The sequence below is a fragment of the Manis javanica genome, chromosome 4, assembly GCF_040802235.1.
Source record: "Manis javanica isolate MJ-LG chromosome 4, MJ_LKY, whole genome shotgun sequence".
In the NCBI taxonomy this organism is placed as follows: Eukaryota; Metazoa; Chordata; class Mammalia; order Pholidota; family Manidae; genus Manis; species Manis javanica.
This window is the reverse complement of record NC_133159.1, coordinates 122,179,854-122,203,469: the sequence shown is the minus strand read 5'-3', so window position 1 is coordinate 122,203,469 and position 23,616 is coordinate 122,179,854. Positions and strand designations below refer to the sequence as shown.

The 23,616-nt window shown below is 43.6% G+C and overlaps 1 protein-coding gene across 2 annotated transcripts in view; it reads left to right on the top strand.

Moving 5' to 3' along the window:
- The window catches only part of LOC108387708 (dynein axonemal heavy chain 9), an 890,975-nt gene that overhangs the window by 118,664 nt on the left and 748,695 nt on the right, over positions 1-23,616 (top strand). For both annotated transcript variants that reach the window (XM_073234761.1, XM_073234762.1), the window contains exons 29-32: positions 972-1,076; positions 6,613-6,770; positions 9,337-9,475; positions 11,461-11,748. In XM_073234761.1, the coding sequence (XP_073090862.1) occupies positions 972-1,076; positions 6,613-6,770; positions 9,337-9,475; positions 11,461-11,748 (690 nt within the window). The remainder of the gene's footprint in view (positions 1-971; positions 1,077-6,612; positions 6,771-9,336; positions 9,476-11,460; positions 11,749-23,616) is intronic.

Sequence of the window (23,616 nt, the reverse complement as noted above, 5' to 3'; positions counted from 1 at the left end):
ACACTGTCTTCAAAGAGCATCTCCCAGATTTGGCACTGCATGAATTAAACTTTGGAAAGTGCTGTTTTAATACAATCTGAAATACACCTCTTTGACAAACTGATCACTCTAGAGTGCTTTGACCCCCTGTTCACTGAACTCCATAACACTTGTGGTATATTATCCATCAGAGTCACTGTTCATGTAGCAATTTATACATTTTATTGGTATTCTTTATCTCCACAACCTAATTAGAAGTTCTTGGAGGGACTGAGCCCCTCTGTGCCTAGCACGTTAGCCGTGCACACAGCTGATGGTGAGAAAGTGCCCACTTAGTACATGAGTGGGACTTTCCCATTCTTTGCATGTTCTCAGAACTTTAACAATGTCTCCTTGCTCATGGCCTTGAAGGTCTCTCTGTAACCTCTGCCTTTATATTGCTCTGTGCTTACTAGTTCACACTGAATGCCCAGAATGGTTTCTGTTTTTAGGACAGATATATCATCTTCCCTCTGAAATTCTTTGCTCTCATTTGAAAAGATTTACCTGTAGTTTATTTTCTACAGATGTTATCACTTCCCATCCCAAGCTCCAGCTTCCTATCAGTCTGGAAAACCCGGGTACTTGGGCATGGATTTAAAGATACAAACTTTATTTAAAATCAGTGCCTGCCAAAGGCTGAGTGGCAGGCTTTTTGTCTGTATGGTACAAGAAAAATAATATTTTATTCCTTTCTTGGGATTTTGGAAGCTACACAATCAACAGTAATGCAAACCTGATGGCATTTTAAAGGGATTTTAGTCCAAGTGTCTTGAAAAGGTTCTGTTTGATCCCATGTCTGATGTTGGCACCCATAGCCATAAAAAAGTCCATTGTCCTTGACATTTTAAGTTAATCAAGTTTAGAGGGACTGAAAGTATCTATAATCAAGAGAATAAAAAATGACGTAGCTGGCACTGACAGCAACCTAATCTTCATGTATTTTGTTGCAGTCTTGTGGCAACATCTACAAGGGCCTGGCTCAGACAGGTGCCTGGGGCTGTTTTGATGAGTTTAATCGAATCTCCGTGGAAGTCTTGTCCGTGGTGGCCGTGCAGGTATGGGGGCCAGATGCTGTTCAGAGCCTTGCAGTCTGGATGCCACATGCTGCGGAAGTCTACAGCCTCTTGTTTTCTACCTCTCTTCACCCACTTCCCTATCAGTTTCTTCCCGGGCATTTCCCCTTCCTTCTCTGGACCCAGGCAAGGAGCAGCTTCTTTTCTCCTCCGGTCTTGTGGTTCTTTCTCTCCCTCTCCCCTCTGCCTTTCTCACCACTCTCCTCTACACCCTTCACACCTCCTCCTGCTGGCCTAGCCTCAGGCTGTCTTACCAAATGTTCAGTGTCCTTCCTTGAGGAGGCCATGGCAAAGAGCCACTGTCCCCAGTCCATGGGGGTAGACCCTGCAAATTGGCCTTATTTTGAAACAGCCCAGCATGAAGCCAGTAATGGTTTGTTTCTCCACAATCAGTTCCCTTTTGTTTCTGAAGTTCTGCTTCTGAAATAAGTTCAACCTGGAATTCCCTGATGCTTTTACACTCCAGTCCAGGAACACACCCGCAGGGGACATTCTCAAGGAAGTGGTCAAACCAAAACCCAGGCAAAATCTGAGGCAGGACCACTGAAAATCATACACTCAGCCAAGGAGAAAATTGCACCTAATTGCTCATGCAGTAATCCAGGCTGGAATATTGGTTCAGGGACCATACCAGCTGTGGTGTTCCTCTCCCCCTCTGCCTCTCCTCCACTCGGCAGCTTGTCTGTCGGTGCTCCTTTACCAGTAACTTCTACAAAAATAAGTATACTTTGGTGTCCTCGTAGGTGGGTATTTTCATGTTTCTGTCAGGTTGTTTAAGCAGAATTGCATATCCAATTGGAAAAAAGTATGGCAATTCCAAAAGCAATCACTCTGCTATTTTTAAATATATAACACACTTTTTTTCCTGGAATTTTGCCATTATTGTTGCAACTGACTCTCCAAGCCTTTTGGGTTTTCTGGGCCCAGGACATGCTCCACTGGGACACACTCCTCCACTTTGTACATCCAGCCCCTTGTCCCCACTCCACACTCTGGCCAGAAGTCCCTGCCCTTCCCTCCCTCCTTGGTATGAGCCCCCACAGTGCGGTGGGCCAAGGGGCAAAGCAGCCAGAGCTGCAGATCAGTTGGCAAGGCCTTGGGAGCCCCCCAAAGCGGCGTTCCAAGTACTCAAGGCATTGAACAAATGCTGGAGTCCCAGAGCCATGGGAGCTTTCTGTGTGACACCCTTTATAGGGGAGCTGAAGTTCTAAGGTAAAAACACAGACACATTTTAAAAATGTGAAAAGAGATGAGTGGGTTGCACTTCCTGAAGGCAGCAGTTGCCAGCCTACCACTGCAGGGAGGAGCCTGGCGTGAGACAGGTAAGATTTTAGCAACATGTGGCACCTGGAGGCAAAGGCTGGCAAAGAGGATAACACCACACACTGTAAGGGGATAAGGGAGAGGGGTGCGGAGAAGAGCTGGGAGGATTCATGTGACATAAAGCAAGCCGATGACCTCCCTAAAATATGTCACCAGCAAGGACTTTAATACTTCATGAGTGGGTCTGAGGCAAGGCCCTAGCCTGGGTGGGGAGAGATAGTGGCAGAGCCCTCTGTGGTCCCAAGTTCCAGTCTCTGAAGAGAGAGGTGTGCTCAGGATATCCAATCAAGCCCCCTTGAGAAGCAAACATGGCTTGTGCAGGTAATAGGACCAATCATTTGAAATCAGGGCTGGCCTACAATATAGAGAAATAAAACCTCTGCATCAAAAATACAAGGCAGAAAGGAAGCTACATCAGAGATGTGCAGTTACAGGTCGTGGAGGCTAGAAAGACGTGGTAAGCCTGTCGCTGGTTGAAGGCCCATGGAGGGAAATGAGGTACAGGGCAGGGTGGCCCAGTGGCAAGGACACTTACGTAGACTCCGCCCCACCACAGAACTGCTGTGAACAATCTGCATTTGCAAGAGATCTCTATAGATTTGTACACACTGTCAAGCTGGAGACATGCTGCTCTGACGGCACATTAGCATGGCCTGGGCAAGTCTGAAAAAATAGCTAGGCACAAATGCAGTCTCCATGCCCAAAGATTCTGATTTCATTGCGCAGGACCTAGGCATAGAGTTGTTTGTTTTTTTTTAACTTCCCACATGGTTCTCATGTTTAATGTTCAGTAAACTTTGAGAACCAGAGCTGAGAAGGAGACTAACAAGGAAGGAAACCATCCTGAGGGCTGGGGAGTTTGGATCACATCAGGACCCACAAGATTGAGCGTGGCTGGTCCAGGTGGGTGACCTACAGGGACACGTCCTCTTCATGGCAGGTGGGGCAGAAGGGAGTGAGTATGCAGGGAGGGGACAATCTACAGCTATGAAAGGGACAGGGCAGCAGCAGGTCTGAGCAGAAATCTAAGAATCAGCTAGACTGCGGTGGTTCCTGAACTTTAGCATGCATCAGAATCTCCTGGATGGCTTATGAAAACTCACCTGGTCTTCGGACCTCACCCCCAGAGTTCTTGATTTGGCCCATTGGGGGTGGGGCCAAGAATTTGCATCGGAATTTGGTAAGACCCAGCGACACAATCTGTGGAATAGTGGACAAGTCACTTATAGCTCTTGGCCTCTGTTTTCTCAATGGTAAAATGGTAAAAAGTCTAATCCAGATCCCAGTTTTCTCAACTTTTGGCACTATTGTCTTGGGCCTGATAATTCTTTGTTACATTGATGTGTCCTGTGCATTGTAAGACATTTAGCCACATCTCTGGCCTCCACCCTGTAGGTGCCCCCCTAGTTGTGCCCACAAGAATGTCTCCAGACATGGCCAGACATCCCCTGGGAGAATACTGATTTCTACTAGCTCTGCATTTTTGTTTGTTTTCTTTAATGGGTGGCAAAGTGCCTTGTCTTATTTCCTGGGAACTTAGGTCTCTAAATTATAACAAATGATTATTTTCAGGGCAAAACAAATGACTAAGAACTGGTATACACTTGACAAGGGACCGCATATGGCTGGGCACAGTCTTCCTTCTGGTAGGAGGCAATTTGGGGAAAGTGCTGAAAGCACTGCTTTGGCACCAGATTGCCTGGTTTTTAACTCAGGTTGCCCCCCTTACCAACTGTTAGACATTTGGCAAGTTTCTTTAACCTTTTATTTTGAACCAATTTTAGATTCACAGAAAAGTTGCAAAAATAGCACAGAATTCCAACATCTCATTTCCATAGCCACCACTAATGTCAACGTCTTACCTGACTGTAGTACAGCTCCTTAGCTGCCTTCTGCCTCAGCTTCCTTGTCTGTTAAACAAGAATCCCCCCATCTACACAGCTGTTGAGAGGACTGAATGGAATGATCATGCAAAAAGGCTCTGAGAAGCACTGGCACATATCAACTACTCAACAAACACCAGGTGTTATTTTGTTGTCATTCCCTTGTGGCTTTAAAATCTCCCAAATCAAAGAGTTTTTAATGGAGAAACAGACCCCTAGGGTGAGAAGTGTAAGTGACTTCTCAGGTTTCCATCTGTACCTACCTGTGTGTACCTCCAGTCAGCTGGGCTTGCAGGTTAATTCATACAGTCCCAGTCCACCTGCTTCTTCCTCTGGCCCAGCATCCTGAAGGACTGCTGGAAGTTGTCAGGGTCTCCTGGCCCTGACCACTGTTACATTCCAATGGCTCATGCAGTGAACCTTGGCTGCTGCTAAGGCAGTGAGGAAATGCAAGCTGACCTGCTCCTGTCCTACACAGGCTGGGCCAGTGGAGCCAGCTATAAGCACTAACACACCAATGTTAACTGCATTCCTCGAGTCTGCTCAACATTCAACCCCAAGGGCCCTCCTACAGCATTTTTACACAGAAGCACAGATGCCTGCAGTCCTCCAGCACATCATCATTTCTCAGTGAGTGTGAGGTTTCTAGCCTTCAGAGTCACAGGAGGGCATGCTGAGTCAGAGTGATTTGCAGAAACGGTCCAGGGGTCACCTTTGCCCAAGGGTGCCAGAGCAATTTGTAAGTGGCAATAAGCTCACTTCCCCATTTCAATAACAAGGTGAGAGCTCAGTATATTTTACAGATGGGAGGACAGGGCTGGAGGAGATAACACAGGCTTCACCACTCCCATATCTTGCAGGGTGACAGGGTGGCAGAGGGCTCCGTGGCAGAGCTGTGCCATGAGCACCATGAGAAGCAGCAGGGCTCCATCTGTTGGTGGCACACTGGGCACTAGAGAGCACTCTTGCCAGAACGTCATTGACATTCTGTACATGGGAAAGAAGTTTCAGTTATAAACTAATTGCTGTGAGCTTGAGTGCATTCAGTCATCAGAGCTTTACTCTGGGAAGGAGCTGAACCCTGATTGTGGAACAGGCACATATTCTGGCAGCCATTCCCTTCCAGGCACTGGAGAGACAGAGCTGGTTCAGCTGCTATTTGTGGTCCGGCTGTCTCTCTGTCTCTTTCTCATTCTGTCTCTCTGTGTCTCTCTCTCGCACACATATCCATCCCTACAGTCCAGTCTCCACAGAAGCCGTGGCTATTCTAACCACCCTGAATGTAGCTGACAGACTTGGGGCTCATTCAAAATCTTGCACTGAGCGTAGCTTCCAGGTTTTACATTCAAGAACCCTGAGAGGCTGGAAAGACTCAGAAACATTCTGGGGTCCAGCGCCCCATTTGTCTTCCTCCTTTTGCTGCTGCTGATTTCTGCACATGTTTTTCCAAAGCACCAAATGTGAAAATAAATGGATGAATTTCATTTCTGTTTCTCCTCCCACTGCTATAAGAGCAATCTAGCAGGTAGATAAGACCCAGTCAGGCTTCAGCTTCAATCTCCTCTGGCTCCAGACCACATTTAAGAAAAAGCCAAATCTCTTTAGAAAGGCCCCAGTAGCCCTTGAAGATCTGGCTCCAGCCTCCCGTTGCCACTTTGGCCCTTTCTAGTCACCACCATGCATGGAACACTCCATCCCTAAAGGGGTCACCTGTGCATACACAGTCTGTTCTAGAACATAGTCTGGGGAGTGGCTGTGAGGAGCTAAACCAAGATGAGGATGATCACATTAGCGGTTTCCATGTGAGCTGCTATTTTTTGGCAGCATTTCCTGTATGCTAAGCTCTTTACAGACAGTATTTTGTTTAATCCTCTGAACAATCCCAATAGCTTCATCATGCTGTGGCTAAGAGCCCAGGCCTGGCTCATCACTGAGAAATGGGGACAATGATATTGAAGTGCTCCCCTCAAAGGATCATGGTGAAGATCAAATTAGTTAATGCACAAAACGTGCTCAGAAAGGTGCCTGCATGTGGCTGGTGCTAATACCCTCAGCTGTTTCCACAGAGGGGGCCGACGTTCAGAGAGGTCAGTTCACTCCAAGCCTCTTAGTCAGTGTGTTATGCATATGGATAAGGGTGCCCCGAGTTCTTTTAGAGGTGTAGTCAGGGCCCATCAGTACAGATCCAGCATGCAATCCGTCCTTCACCGAAAAGGGGCCACAGAGCACGTGTGTGAACCATGGGTTCCAGCCCGAGCTGCCACCCATCACTGAAGCACAGTGGAAGCATTTTCTGTTGACTTGTTAACCAGGTGAAAAGCATTCAGGATGCAATTCGAGATAAGAAACAGCGGTTTGGCTTCCTTGGGGAGGAGATTAGCCTGAACCCCTCTGTGGGTATCTTCATCACCATGAACCCTGGCTATGCTGGCCGCACAGAGCTGCCGGAGAACCTCAAGGCCCTCTTCAGGTGAGCGTCAGCTCTGCCCCAGGCAAGTGCCCCAAAGAGATGTTTCTTTTATTTTTCCCACTGAAAATGTGTGACATATCTATCAGAAGAAATTTGGAATGCTTTAAAAAGTAGATTTTACAAAACCATCTTTAATATATCACTGATGAAATTATGTTTTGCTTAATTGTATTCTGTTCTTCTTCATATGTATATTATAAAGTCATATTTGTAGTCTACATTTGTGTTCTACACACCGTTTCACATTGGTTTGTTTTTTTTAGTTCACAGTCTATCATAATCCTAGCATAAATAGTGTCTTCTCTTAGGCAGTCTTAAGAAATCTTCTTTCATGACTGCATTTTATTCTATCAACTGCATGGTTCACAGTGTAATTTACGAGTCCCCATAGTTAAATATTAGGACTGTTTCCAACATTTAAAATGAATTTACACATAATGTGGTAATATACATCTTTGTATGTAAGTCTTTTTTTTTTCTGTACGCATGATTATTTTCTTTGGCTCGCTTCCCAGAAGTGGAATCACTGAGTTAAGAGGAAGGAACATTTTTAAGGCTCTTGATACACATTGCCAAATTGCTTTCTAAAGAGAGTAGTGCCAAATGACACTCCTAGTAGCAATGCATGAGAGCACCTCTTTTACTTTACTTTTGCCACCAGTGGGTATCGCCATGTGTTTAAATCTTCTTTATTGTGTGCAATAAAAGAAACACAAATGCATTTTGTAGCAGGGACTGGAGTCTCCATTCTTTTTTCAGAAGAGAAGCTAGCCCAACAAAAAGAAAGCAGAAAGATGCTTCTACTTCATGGCTTTTGATTTTCTGCCTGTGAGCTGGTACCTAACAGAGAGAGGCTATGGGAGCTCTGATAAAGCTGTTGGTCTTGTCTCTAGACTGAGAGACCCAGGCCTGTCTGTTTGGGGATGCAGAGGCTTAGGGGACTGCCTGGAAGCTCCTGTATATGTTGGTCCCTCACATTTAAATGGTTCCCATGGTGGCAAACCCCTGTCTCACTTGGAGAGGTGTGTGGCTCTCCTTCAGGCAGATCCCCAGTTTAGCCAAGAGCTTGTTGGAATGTCAACAGGCTGTCTGAGCTGGTACCACAAGATACAGGATTGTTTGCTATTTGTTTACACAAAGTGTTTATGACATAAGGCTTGTGCTGCAGATAATGATGGGGGTGACTTATCACCCTGGTCAGAATTATTCCTTACATTGTGTTGCTGAATTTCAAAGGAATACAGAAGAAAATTTGGGGGGACAAAACTGAAACATATTTGCAAAAACAATAAATGCAAACACCTACTTTAACATTAATTCTCACAAAACCCCTATGAGATGGATAGTATTAGTGTTCCCCTTGCTCAGTGAGAAAACAGAGTCAACAGATTGCCAGGGTAGATCCCTGTTACTGGGGTTAGCTAGTAACCCAACTAGTAAGCAGCAGTACCGGAGTTTGAACCCTGGCATCTGACTGCAGACACTCTGTCCCTCCCCATCTCGGGCCTGTCATTCTGGGATGCTCAGCAGAGCCCTTGGCATTCTTTCTTCCAGTTTGGTGTGAACAGAATGTTTCTTTTTCAAACTTGGTATGAGACCCTGTATATAGTTTAGTATGTTGCCTTCATTAGTTAATGTTTTCCCATGCCATTAAATAGTTTTTCTCCTACCACATTACTTTTTGTGGCCACACTGCATTCTGTTGTATGGACACATATTTACCTTTATTTCAGGTTTTAAAGTAATTTTGAGCATCTGAGCATTTGGTTGCTTCTTTGAATTTGGATGCAATGTGAAACAACTTAAAGGAAAGTTGTAAGCGACTGATATGTTTTTGAAAATTTTTATCTGTGTAAGAAAAATACAATTAAAGGAATATAATAAACTTAGGCTCCTATTACATACCTAATCAGTTTTGAAAGTGAGTAATTTTAAAATCAAATGTTTCTAGAGCTAGAGGGGGAAAATCACAGGAAATCCTTATGCACAGACAAAAGTCCCCTTCTATAGTCTCCTGTTTGCCATTCTGTGATGAGTGGGGTTCATAGGTACCTACTTTAGATCTCAGCATGAGAGATTTCCACATGTATGTGGCAAGTACAAGGGAAGCCTGAGCATCAGGGCTTGGAGGTGACGCATGTTCTGAGAATGCGGAATGGGGAGATTCTCATTTTCTTGTGGACACCAAGAGAGACTCAGTTCCTCAAGCTTAGCCCTTAATCTGTTATAGAAGATTACCAATCTAGTAATCCACTAATTACTAAGGCTTTACTGATCTGTGCCTTGTGCAAGGCACACAGGATTCAGGTTGCAAGACTCAGCTATGGCCCCAGTTCTGCCCCTACCTGCTGACATCATCCATCACCTTGGATAAGAGTTCACTTCCTTTATCCTTAGTTAGCTCATCTTTAAATTGAGGGTCTTTGATGCAATAATTGCTAAGGTCTCAGTTTTTGCACTCACAAATGCCTCTGTCCATGATCTCAGCCAGTGACTCTTGTCTTACAAGCTCCCTGTAACTCTGTGGTTGGGAAACCTAATTGGCTCTCTGTCTCCTTGTATGCAGGCCTTGTGCAATGGTTGTTCCTGACTTTGAGTTGATCTGTGAGATCATGCTGGTGGCAGAAGGATTCATTGAAGCTCGGTTATTAGCCAGAAAATTCATCACTCTCTACCAGTTGTGCAAAGAGCTTCTCTCCAAACAGGTGTGCTCCCTAGCCAAACTGCTTACCACTCCTATGTGATCGCCGCAGCTCTGGACCGGTTCTGGGGCCAGGATGTTAGGCAAACATTAGAGTCTTCTCAAGGACACTCACTCTGTGCTCAGCATATTAAAAGCTCTGAACATGTCTATAATAAAGATCTGTGTTCATTTTCTTAGCCCAGCATTTTTAAATGATTTGGTTGCAAAACTCCATTTTTTAAAAGAATACTTAGCAACACATTATAGATCCAGTGTCCCAAGAGAAATCCTGCAGTGGCAAACAAAACCCTTGGAGGCAATGGTCTTTATCTGAAGGGGCATGATAAGGGGAGAGGGTTGGAAAGAGAGAGTTAGGCAGTAAGGATCCCCGCTTCTCACTGCCGCTTGTCCTTAAAAGGACAAGAACGACCTATGGCAGGTCCCCCGGCAGGAATAGCACCTTAAAACATGACTGAGCACCTCTAAGTCTAAGCCTTCAGGGGAGTATTTCTTGCCAGCAAGGACAGCCATCAGGCTTCCCTGGGCTGCTCTCAGAGACCCGTCTATGGTTTGGGGGTCTCTAGCTTGGATCCCATTTGCCACCACAACATGGGCTCTCTCAGCCCTGTGAAATCTGTCCAAGGCGCATAACCACCTCCAGCTGAGCATCTGAAGCTACTCTTCGTGCCAGCCACCCACCCCAAGCCTACTTCTCCTGAATTCCCCACTTCAGTACCAGAAACCATCATTTACTCACTTGCTAATTCCAGAACACTGCAGGTTATCCTCGACATGTGCCTCTTCCTCAGCCCTACCGCTTATAATGAATGAGCTGTTGTACATTCTACCCCCTGGATATTTCTCACATGTGTCTCATATTCTCTCTACCCCTTTAGTTTCAAGCACCCACGTCTCTGGCTTAAACTCTTGGAACTGCTTCTCTGCAAGTTTCTCTACCTCTGCTCCAGTTCCTCGAGCCCATTCTTTAGCCACCAGCTAAAGTGATCATTTAAAAATGCTTCTCACTGGTTTTAGAATAAAGACCAATATCCTTAAAAGACTGTGTGGGGCTCTGCCTCCCACCTACTTCCACAGCTGCAGTTCACAGCCCTGCACTGGCTTTCCTAATCTCAGTGTGCACTGAAGGACAAAGACATGGCTGCTGTAATAGGCAGAGGAGCAGACTTCCCTGAAGAAACAACATTAAAGTCCTGACGGCATAGAATTCAGTGAAGCACAGATGAGAAAGAAGTGCAGTCCAGGCTAGAAGGACCAGGTTATCCACAGGCTGAGGGGCAGGAAGACAGTCAGTTTGGGGCAGAGCCACCTTTTCCCCTGTCTTCCTTGTGCAGTGAATTGCAGCATGTGTCACAGCTCTCATTAAATAATGATCTGCTATGAAGCAAGGAGCAGAGTGGGGACTTGAATCTAGTTCTGCCTGAGTTCAGGCTCTGCTCTGTACTACACACTTCCCCTACCACGCTGCTCGTACATGTGGTGTCAGCAGTATGGCTCACTCTCCCCTGGCATCTACTGTCAGGACTTGTGACCAGTGAGTTTTACTTTTGACAGAATTTTTAAGGAACTGTTTTTTGGGGAATTCCTTTCTCAGAGTGTTTGAAGGCCTCCAGGGTGGAGTGTGCGAGTTCAGCCTTGGCCATTTCTAAGAGCCAACAAGCTCCCTCCTTTATAACCCTTCCACCCGCTGGATGTACAAGGAGTAGCCAGACAGGTTTGGAAGTGGTTCTGTTTAGTTTCCCTGACCTCCAGCCCCTGTATGTCCTGCATCTGTGTTATTGTCATCATAGCTGGAAAACTAATGCTAGATCAGGAGCGATGATCCCATGATCAGAATCTTCTATATCACTAGTCTTTTCCTGTGCCTCTGTCTTGGCCCCAGAAGTGACATAATCCTGATGGAATATCTATAACTTTGCAGACACCAGCCCAAGTTCATGGTGTTCTGCAGCACACAGCCCTGGTCTAACCTGCACTGCCGTCCCACAGGATCACTATGACTGGGGCCTGCGGGCCATCAAGTCTGTGCTAGTGGTGGCAGGATCTCTGAAGCGAGGGGACCCTGACCGGCCTGAGGACCAAATCCTGATGCGCTCCTTGCGAGACTTCAACATCCCCAAGATTGTGACCGATGACATGCCAGTGTTCATGGGCCTGATTGGGGACCTCTTTCCTGCCCTGGACGTCCCTCGGAGGAGAGACCTCAACTTTGAAGGTTTGGTTAGGAAGGCGGTGGTGGATCTGAAGCTCCAGGCTGAAGACAACTTTGTGCTCAAGGTACATGGGGTTTTTCCTCCCAAAATTTCTTTGTCTCTTGGTCCTTTCCTTGGGTGATGGGTTTCCTTCATTCTCAATCCAAGGGGTACTTTAGATGTACAAATGTGTATCAATTTAGTAATAATCCAGTTCAATAGCTCTTTATTAGGGTACTCACAGTGTGGAATGAGTGGTGGGGAATGCAAGAGAAAGACAGAGCCCCTACCATCAGGGAGCTGATGATCTAATGAAAGGAAGAAGACACATCCGTTGTGCTACAGCACTTGTTGCCTTCCTGCGAATTACTTCTACATGGTTATAGAGGGGTGATGGTACAATGTGGAAGTCATGTTGGTTCCTCTGCATTTTTCTGATCTTATAAATGTTTTGAAGTGATCAGGATCAAGCTTTCTTACAATTAAAAAATTCCTAGTGTTAAGAAGACTGATATACCCTCCTGCAAGGTGTCCACATCCTAATTCCCAGGCTCTGTGAATTTGCTACATGGCAAAGGTCACAAATGGAATTAAGTCTGCTAATAAACTGACCTGGAGATGAGATGACCCTGAGTTACCTGGACGGCCCAATATAATCACAGTGGTCTATAAAAGTAAGCAGAATGAATGTCAGAGTGACACCACAGGAAAGAGACTCAATCAGCCATTGGGGGCTTTTAGAGGGAAGAAGGGGCCACAGGCCAGGAATGGAGCAGCCTCTAGAAGGTGGAAAAAGTAAAAACAAAACAAAACAAACAGATTCTCCCACAGATCTTTCAGAAGGATCCAGTCCTATCAACACCTTGGTTTCAGCCCAGTGAGACCCATTTTAGATTTCTGACCACCTAAACTCTTAAGATAACTTGTGTTGCTTTAAGTCATTAAATTTGCAGTGGTTTGTTATTACAACAGCATTAGAAAATGAATACATTTGGCAGTAAATAAAGACTTTAAAAAAATGTTAACTTTAGTGCAAGGCTGACCAGTTGGCTATTGGAACCATGGTGGTGTTTACATTTTCTGGGGAGGCTGAGGGAAGGTGAAGGCATTTCCCTGTTGGGTTAAAACTGTAGATTAATGAAGAAGTGTTCATCCAGAGCAGATTTTAGTTGTGATCCAAATGACCTTTATTAGGAGTGAATATACCCATGACCTACCTCCTTAAAAAGGAAGCACAGGCCCCCAGATTTAATGCTGCAAAGAATTGACCAACATGGGGCAAGGTGCAAGTGCTCTTGTGATTTAATTGTGCTTACATTTTTATTGGGATTAGGATATACTGTTGAGTTTTTAGGGCTTCAGATATAAAGTTCTGTACATGTTGAATGGTCTGCCCCAGTCCCATTTCTCCAGAAGTCTATTACTTTTAGTGAGCAATTTTGTAGAAAGTAACATTTTCATGATACATACATGTAGTTCCAAAAGTACCTGCACACAAATAGCTGGGCTGTGGAGTGAGATGTGACCAGTGCCACAAAGGAGGGTCCTAGGGTACAGGGACATGGAGAGATTTTTTTTTCTTGTACAGTACTATCTTCAGAATCATATGACCATCACTTCAGTGTTTATAAGTGTTTTTATATTCAGTATCACATTTGATCCCCACAACATATTCAGCTAATGATGCAGATGAGGGACTTTAGACTTTACAGAGGAGGAAACTGGAATGCCATTACTTTCCCAACATAAGCCACTAATTTATTTTATGGGACAGAGGGTGCTCCTCTTTGGGGAACAAACAGTCTGGGGGCAGGTTACTTCTTCACCCCAGGAGGTGCTTCTAAAGCACACAATACTTCACTGGTTAGGATTAAGCCCTGGTGACATATAAATATAATCGCAAATTGGTATCTGCTTTGATTTCTGAGACCACGTTTTACAGAAGGAAGCAAGACATCACCTGGTCCTCTGCACCTGTAACTGTTTTCACCGGTGGGCTCATAGCTACACCCAATGTCTCTCCTCCCAAGTTCACTGGATAGACATTTTAAAGGTAGAGAAGGACAGGAGGGTCTGCCAGGTAGAGGGAAAGGCTCAGCAAAAGGGTAGATGGGGAACCATAGAGATTGTACAGCAGCGGAGAGAGGTCCAGTGTTGCTGAGAAAAGGTATTGGGGTAGTGGGTGGGCAATAGGACTGAAAAGATACTGTGGACCATAATACAGAAGACCTTGCATGCCAGACTGAGGGTTTCCTCTTAAAGGCTCTGAGCCTAAAAGGTGCCCCCACCCCAGAGATTAATTAAATCTGATGTGGTCCCTAAGATGCAGGGCATGGGGCTGATGTCTTAGGATCAGGACAGTCCACATCTTCCCAGATAATCTGGGAGTTGGCTGGGGCAAGATGACCCTCCTTTCCCATTTTCTCCTTTTTTTTTCTTATTGAGAATCTGACCCTCCCTTTCCACAGATGTGTCAGCCCACATTCTCTTTTCTTTTTTATAACAGGGGTGGGGAGAGTGGGTATCCCTGTCTTGTTCCTGAATTTAGGTGAAAAGCTTTCAGCTTCTCACTGTTAAGTATGAAGTAGGCTGTGCGTTTGTCATATATGGCCTCTATTATGTTGAGGTACTTGCCCTGTATACCCATTTTGTTGAGAGTTTTTATCATGAATGGATGTTGAATTTCGTCGAATGCTTTTTCACCATCTATGGAGATGATCATGTAGTTTTTGTCCTTCTTTTTGTTGATGTGGTGGGTGATATTGATGGATTTTCGAATGTTGTACCATCCTTGCATCCCAGAGATGAATCCCACTTGGTCATGGTGTATGATCCTCTTGATGTATTTTTGAATTCGGTTTGCTAATATTTTATTGAGTATTTTTGCATGTATGTTCTTCAGGGATATTGGTCTGTAGTTTTCTTTATTGGTGGGGTCTTTCCCTGGTTTTAGTATTAGTGTGATGCTGACTTCATAGAATGAGTTTGGAAATATTCCCTCCTCTTCTATTTATTGGAAAACTTTATGGAGAATGGGTATTATATCTTCTCTAAATATCTGATAAAATTCAGCAGTGAATCCATCTGGATGGATTTGTTCTTGCATAGTTTTTTGATTACTGATTCAATTTCATTCTTGGTAATTGGTCTGTTTAGATTTTCTGTTTCTACCTGGGTCAGTCTTGGAAGATTGTATTTTTCTAGGAAATTGTCCATTTCTTCTTGGTTATCCAGTTTGTTAGCATATAGATTTTCATAGTATTCTCTCATAATTCTTTGTATTTCTGAGAGGTGTGTCATGATTTTCCCTTTTTCATTTCTGATTCTGATTATATGTGTAAATTCTCTTTTTCTCTTAATATGTCTGGCTAGGGGTTTATCTATTTTGTTTATTTTATCAAAGAACCAGCTCTTGGTTTCATTGATTTTTTTCTATTGTTGTACTCTTCTTCTCAATTTTATTTATTTCTTCTCTGATCTTTATTATGTCCCTCCTTCTGCTGACTTTAGGCCTCATTTGTTCTTCTTTTTCCATTTTCAGTAATTGTGACTTTAGACTATTCATTTGGGATTGTTCTTCCTTCTTTAAATAGGCCTGGATTGCTAATATACTTTCCCCTTAGAACTGCCTTTGCTGCATCCCACAGAAGTTGGGGCTTTATGCTGTTGTTTCATTTGTCTCCATATATATATATTGCTTGATTTCTGTTTTAATTTGGTCATTGATCCATTGATTATTTAGTAGCATGTTCTTAAGCTTCCATGTGTTCATGAGTCTATTTATTTTCTTTGTACAATTTATTTCTAGTTTTATACCTTTGTGATTTAAGAAGTTGGTTGGTAGAATTTCAATCTTTTTGAATTTACTGAGGCTCTTCATGTGGCCTAATATGTGGTCTATTCTGGAAAATGTTCCATGTGTACTTGAGAAGAATGTGTATCCTGCTGCTTTTGGGTGTAGAGTTCTGTAGATGTCTGTTAGTTCTGTCTGTTCTGGTGTGTTGTTCAGTGCCTCTGTGTCCTTACTTATTTTCTGTCTGGTTGATCTGTCCTTTGGAGTGAGTGTTATGTTGAAGTCTCCTAGAATGAATGCATTCTGTTAGTATTGTTTCACATATGTAGGTGCTCCTGTGTTGGGTGCATAGATATTTATAATGGTTATATCCTCTTGTTGGACTGCCCCCTTTATCATTATGTAATGTCCTTCTTTATCTCTTGTTACTTTCTTTGTTTTGAAGTCTATTTTGTCTGATACAAGTACTGGAACACCTGCTTATTACTCCTTGTTGTTTGCTTGAAATATCTTTTCCCATCCCTTGACTTTTAGTCTGTGCATGTCTTTGGGTTTGAGGTGAATCTCTTGTAGGCAGCATGTAGATGGGTCTTGCTTTTTTAGCCATTCTATTACTCTGTGTCTTTTGATTGGTGCATTCAGTCCATTTAAATTTAGGGTGATTATCAAAAGATATGTACTTATTGCCATTGCAGGCTTTGGATTCATGGTTACTAAAGGTTCAAGGTAGCTTCTTTACTATCTAACTGTCTAACTTAACTCTCTTATTCAGCTATTATAAACACAGTGTGATGGTTCTTTATTTCTCTCCCTTCTTATTCTTCCTCCTCCATTCTTTGTATGTTAGGTGTTTTATTCTGTACTCTTCTGTACTCTTTTGTATTCCCTTTGACTGCTTTTATGAATAGTTGATTTTATTTTTTGCCTTTAGTTAGTATTTGATTGATCCGCTTTCTTTGCTGTGATTTTATTTTCTCTGGTGACATCTATTTAGCCTTAGGAGTGCTTCAATCTAGAGCAGTCCCTTTAGAATACCCTGTAGAGGTGGTTTGTGGGAGGCAAATTCCCTCAACTTTTGCTTCTCTGAAAATTGTTTAATCCCTCCTTCAAATTTAAATGATAATCATGCTGGATACAGTATTCTTGGTTCAAGGCCCTTCTGTTTCATTGCATTAATTATATCATGCCATTCTCTTCTGGCTTGTAAGGTTTCTGTTGAGAAGTCTGATGATAGGCTGATGGGTTTTCCTTTGTAGGTGATCTTTTTTCTCTCTCTGGCTGCCTTTAATACTCTGTCCTTGTCTTTGATCTTTGCCATTTTAATTATTATATGTCTTGGTGTTGTCCTCCTTGGGTCCCTTGTGTTGGAAGATCTGTGGGCTTCCATTGTCTGAGAGACTATTTCCTCCCCCAGCTTGGGGATGTTTTCAGCAATTATTTCTTAAAAGACACTTTCTATCCCTTTCTCTCTCTTCTTCTTCTGGTACCCCTATAATGCAAATATTGTTCCATTTGGATTGGTCACACAATTCTATTAATATTCTTTCATTTCTGGAGATCCTTTTATCTTTCTCTGCCTCAGCTTCTCTGTATTCCTATTCTCTGATTTATGTTCCAATAACAGACTCTTGCACCTCATCTAGTCTGCTCTTAAGTCCTTCCAGAGATTGTTTCATTTCTGTTATTTCCCTCTGGACTTCATCCCTTAGCTCTTGCATATTTCTCTGCAGATCCATCAGCATGGTTATGACCTTTATTTTGAATTCTTTTTCAGGAATATTGGTTATATCTATCTATCCAGGCCCTCTCTCTGGGGTTGTCTGAGTGATTCTTGACTGTACCAAATTCTTCTGCCTTTTCATGGCAATAGAGGTGGTCGTAGGCAGGTGGCATGTGTGTCACAGGTGGCATGTGTGTCAGCTGGGAGAACAAAGTCCCCTCCTGCTAGCTGGTTGCCTTGCCCTTCTACGCTGCCTGTGTTGGTTACCCACAGGCAGGGAGCAGTCTCTGAGTTAATACCCTGAGCTTCCAGGGGCAGGGCAGCCCTAGGGCCCTGCGGGGAGTGGCAGGTGCGCTGGGTGTACTCTCCTGCCAAAACGGTGGCCCTTCATGCCTCTGGACCTTGCTCTGGCTTCCTCTGCCTGTGCTGGGCAGCTACACACTGGTGGCAGCCTCTGGGTCTGTCCTGGTTAGCTGCCCACAGGGAGGAGACTCTGTGTGGTTGCTGTGGGCAGGGCTATTCTCCGGCTGCTCCACAGCTGTGGTGGGTCAGCCAGTTTGCTTGTAGCACTGGCTGGGAGAATGAATGGCAGGCTGCTCATTGCCTTGAGGGCTTCAGGGCTGGGTTACCCCCCAGGGGGTTGGGGCTCCTGAAGTTCCTTATGATTCCCAGCCTGCTGGGATGTGTGTGCCAGGATGATTTTGTCTAGGTATTAAGACCTTGTCCCTTTAAGACTTTTAAGAAGCACCCTCTTTTGTCCCAGGGGAGCTGGCTGTGGGGACCTGCTTGCAGTCTCTGTCTCGGATTTTATTTTTCCTTTTCCAGCACACCATGCAATGTGTGTCTGTGCTCCCAGTGCAGATTACCAGGGTTGCTTATATAGCAGACCTGTGCTTCCACTCCTTCCCCACTCTGATTCTTTTCCTCCCACTGGTGAGCTGGGGTGTGGTGAGTGCTTGGGTCCTGCCACATCATGGCCTTGTATCTTACCCTCTTTGTGAGATGCTGAGTTCTTGCAGATGTAGATGTAGCCTGGATGTTGGACTGTATCTTCTGGTCTCTCTTTTAGAAATAGTTGTATTTGCTGTATTTTCAAAATATATATGGTTTTGGGAGGAGATTTCTGCCGCCCTACTCATACTGCCATCTTGAGTACCTCCAGCCCACTATTCCTTTTTAAATAATGATGTCAGTTTTCTTGATGATGTACATGTGTTTATTTCATTTCTCCATACTAGTGTGTCATGTAGTAGTTGTAACTCTTAATTTAATTAGTTCTTTTTTTATTTTTTTATTTTGTTATCATTAATCTGCAATTACATAAAGAACATTATGTTTACTAGGCTCTCCCCTGCCCCAAGCCCCCCACAAACCCATTACAGTCACTGTCCATCAGCATAGTAAGATGTTGTAGAATCACTACTTGTCTTCTCTGTGTTGCAAAGCCCTCCCCTTTCCCCCACCCCCCACATTATAATTTACTTAGTTCTTAACTGATCCAGATTAAAGGAGATGAAAGACACATGATAACTAAGTGCAATGTGTGATTCTTCCCTGAATCCTGTGATGAAAGTGTGAAAAAAAAGCCTCAAAAGACACTCAATAAATTGACACAAATGTAGTATCAATGGGAGATAAGTTAAAAGTTTCATACCAATGATAAATTCACTGAAGGGGATAATTATTCTGTATGTAAGAGAATCTTCTTTTTCTTAAGAAATACACAATGAAATATCCATGGCAAAAGTGCATGATGCCTTAAACACATTCTAAAATATTCAGAAGTGTATGCATATCATATGTGTGTGTGTGTGTGTGTGTGTGTGTGTGTGTGTGTGTGTGTATTCATCTCTACAGAGGGCAGAAGGGGAGGAAGGAGACAAAAACAGGCAAAGAGATAGGAAAGAGATCATGAATGGGTGAGACGGTTAATAGGTAAATATGGAAAAAGGGTATATGGTTTTTAAACATTTTCATGACTTTGAAAGGAAACCCCATAACCTTTAGCTATAATCTCCTTCTCCCCTTATTCCCCCTATCTTAAGCAACCACTAACATACTTTCTCTCTAGTGGCTCTATTTTGAATGCTTCATATGAATGGAATCGTATGTGGTTATTTGTGACTGACAGCTTTCACTTAGCATATTATTTTCAAGACTGCTCCATGCTGTAGCATGTATCACAACTTTTTATTGCCAAAAATATTACACCATATAGATATACCATATTTTATCCATTTGTGGTTTGATGGACTTTTGGGGTGTTTCCACCTTTTGGCTATTATATATATGCTGTGCTATATATAAATAATATAGCTATGAACATTTGTTTATAAGTGTTTTGTGGACTTTTATTTTCATTTCTCTTGAGTATATACCTAGAAGTGGAATGGCTGGGTATATGGTAACTCGGTGCTTAACATTTTCAACTGCCACACAGTTTTCTAAAACAGCTGCACCCTCCTTCATTCCCACTGGCAATGTGTAAGGATTCCAATTTCTCCACATTCTCACCAACACTATATTATCTGACTTTTTCATGCTAGCCGTACTTGTGTGTGTGAAGTCTCATATCACAGTGGTTTTGCTTTGCATTTCCCTGATGGCCAATAATGTTGAGCACCTTTTCATATAATCTTTTACTTTGAATGGCATTTGGGGAATGGGGAGGAAATAAACAAGTGTGTTTGAACTGCTGTGTTTAATTCAAAACACAATGACTCATTTTAAATATGTGACAGAAAAAATTTTCTTCTATATATGTGAAAACACATAGATCGATGTCAAGTCTATCATATATAGTTTTCTACACCAGTACTTTCTGCGTGTTATACTTAGTGTCTGATTCAGAGACAGCCATGTTGTATGCCAGATTTGCTCTATAAGATTATTTCTTGTATGGGGTTGAGGGTGGAATTCACTCAAATGATTCAGGGTGGACTGAAAGGCAGAGTGTAATGGATTGCCAAAGCCTCTGCAGCTCAATGCTTTTTTTTGTTTTAATGCTGCTTGTGTAAGTGTATTACACAGGTGATGACTATCAAAGAAATGTGAGTGCTTTGACATGCACGCATAGCATACATCTAGGAGATGGATGACAAGATGTTTAAATGGGACTTTACACTTTAATCGTGGTGTAAAAGATAGGATGTATGATACATTCCAAATGATAATTGTGCAAGTTGGGTGAGGCATATATGGGAAGTTATGTTGTTCTGTCTGCTGTTGTGTATGTTTACATGTGTCTAATAAAAAGCTTTTCAAATAAAAGGTGTTGGGTGCCTCATAAGGACAGACGGATACCTGGTAAAGGTGAGTCTGTCCATCAAGATGGGCATTTAGTTATCTCTCAATAAAGAAATTTTAACAACTGTAATTCCTTTGAAGTTGAGAAGAAAACTACGTTTCATGTAACAGGAAGAAAGGAAGAATGGGAAAGTGTTATTTTCAAGGTATTTTGATGAAAAGTCCCTCTCTCATGGCTTCTAGCTCCTCTGTGAATGGTGATAGAGCACACCTGCTAAGCAAGGCGAGGTGGTCTGTAATTTTGAGAAGGTGAAGAAGATTTGAAATAGATTTGCATAGCATCTGAGAGAGCATGGACTAAGGAAACAGTAATGTAAGCTCCGTTTATTTGGGGCACATGTTAGTAATTGGGATAATTATTTGTGTAATAAATGAACGATCTCCAGGTAGTGCTGGGTACCAATTTATCATGGCACCACTAGACTTGTGAGATTTATTCCAGTAGTGATCAGTTACTTACAGGAAGGATTTCTGGAAAAGGCAGAGAGAGAATTTTACCAGAAAGGATGGATTAAAGGGGACTAGAGTAGTGGAGCTTTTTTACACGTTGGTTACCTGGTAGACATCAAGTCTGCTTTGGAGGAGAGGAAGGATGAGAAGACAAGAATTTGGTGGGAGACAAGGAGTAAGTGGAAAAATGAATGACCTGGAGTTGAAAAATTAACAAGGGGCATACAAATTGGAAGGATAAGGGTATGAGGCCAAAAAGTGGAATATCAGGCTGTATTATTCTAGATGGCAGAATTGTTCCTGGAATAAACTCTGCAGTGTGGCAGGAACTGCACTGGGATGGAAATAATGGACCCTGGGATGAGATGGTGTGATAACTGTGAAGCTGAGTTATTGGCTGGTCTATCCCCATGGAGGTTGGAGCCCTCCACTGCCTGATCACCTCTTCCAAGTTCCCTGCCCCAGGCTCCATCCCACCTTGATCCCTCCCTGGGCTTTAACAGAACCTTCATTCTTTCTGTGACCCTAAGCCTGAGACATGGTAGGGTCTATGATGGACCTCTGGACAAAAGAACCAAGTGTGGGAGTGAGAGAGGGCTGTGGTTCACACCTGATACTTTAATAGCCAGCATTCATAAATCTTTTTGGAAAGACTACCTCAAGCGCTCTGTAGGACACATACCCCATTTGTGAGTCCCGTTCTGGACAAGTGGAGTTACCTTTAACCCTGACCCCTATTGTAACTATGCGTATGTGAGCAGTCTTGGCCAAAAAAATATTCTATGCAGGTTCATGGTGAGCCCCCAGATATCTGTAACCCCAATGCATAGTCTTGGATTCACCTCTGGTCCATGAGCAACAGGTGTTCTGGGGGAGATCAACCAGGCTCCACCAAGGCCATGAATATGAAAGGTGGCATGTCCATCCTTATAAATGAACTGTACATACTAAGGGAAAGATCCTGTATTTTGCCATCAAGCGTGGAAGGGTGAAGGCATGAAAATCAAATTCCCCAAAGAAGAGGATGCCATGCCTGATGACATCCCTCTAGATACTGTTTTTGTACTCAGACCAGCCCACACCCTTTTAGTAAAAGGCATCAGTATGCTGTGCTGTGGCCTGATCATCCCCAAGGAGGTAGAGCCTGGATTGACTGGAGGAAGTGGGGAGCAGTACAGGGTTATGATATGGGGATGACAAGATGTACCTTTTTCCACCCGCAAGGTCATTCTTTCCCCTCATCAACTTTTGTTGTTTTCCAACTCATGACTAGGCCTTCTTTCCTTACTCTCAGCTTTATTTCACACTGGGAGGTAGATGGCTGCCTGGTCAACATTCCTACCAGTGACAGCTGGCCCATGATTTTGCTCTGCAGAAGCATGTCATCAATCAGGCAGCCTGAAGAAATACCCAGGATGGAGAACCACCACTTCCCCAAGGTGCCTTTCCAGTAGGGAAACCTCACTGTCAAGGTGAAAGTATGCTTCCCCAACACAATAACATGACCCACATGACAGATGCTTAAGCAGCATCTGTACAGTTTCCAGACCCTACCCCAACTATCTCAGGATCCACTGCAGCAATACCCACCCCAGACACTCCCATTCAGGGTTTACGCACCTGTGGGATCCTCTGGTTACTCACTTCTAAATGATGAGTAAGCCACTGCTTCTTCTTGAATGTTATCTTCTGAAAAATATACCTGTCCTTGACCCTCTTCAGATATAGATGACCTGTCCTCCCTAGCACTCTAAGGGGTATAAAACAGTCAGTGGGGAAGGTGTGGGCTGCCATACATTTTCAATAAGGCTAAGCTAAGAGATGGGAGACCGAACTCATCTCTTCAAACTTCGTCAGGGAGGACATGGGCTTTTGGGAACACATGAGATCTATTTCTCAACAAGAGCAACAGGAGTCATGTCACCTTTTAGAAGTCAAAGGAAGCAATGACTGAGGCTGGACTCTTTGTTTTCCCTAAGTACAAGTCCAGAGTTACCCAAAACCCATGCCCCCGCAGAGAACACAGAAATCACTATTATTAGAGAAACATTTATTGGGGAGAATCAATATTACCCACAAGGAAAGAATTATTTAGGGGAAAGAAATTCTCATTTCTGGAAAACTTGGAGAATTGTTTTCTTTATAAACTGTAAGACAGATCTCTGAATGCAGTGTTTTCAGCAGTGGTGAGAGCAGCGGGAGGCCCCTGGCAGGCTTGATGTCTGCTGGTGGGGCATGCATAAGGCACAGCATCCTTGTGGGGCATGGATGAGGTGTGCTTCTGAACCAAGAGCTGGGTACCTGTCTTACTCTCTGATCTGTAGAGTACTTGAAGGGTAACTGTGGCCAGAAGAGAGAGTTTCTTGGTGGCCACATTGGTTATTTGCCACTTTACCGGAGGGAGCCTTGTGGTTGAAAGATTGCCCCCAAGTGGGTGCTACCAATTCTTGCTGGCACCCCATTTTGTTCTCTAAGAACTTCCTGGTGTCTGTCATGATTTTCTGAGCTTCAGTCATTCCACTAAAGGCAGCTCTACTTTGAACTACACCTTGGCTCTGTGCTGCTCTTTTCCTGGGGATTTTCTTTGCCAGGACAAATCCATTTAAAAAAGTGTTTCATTGTTTGGCAGAAATGGCTTTTGTCAGGCTGAGCCTTCTGGGACAGTGTCTGCGAAAACTTCATCC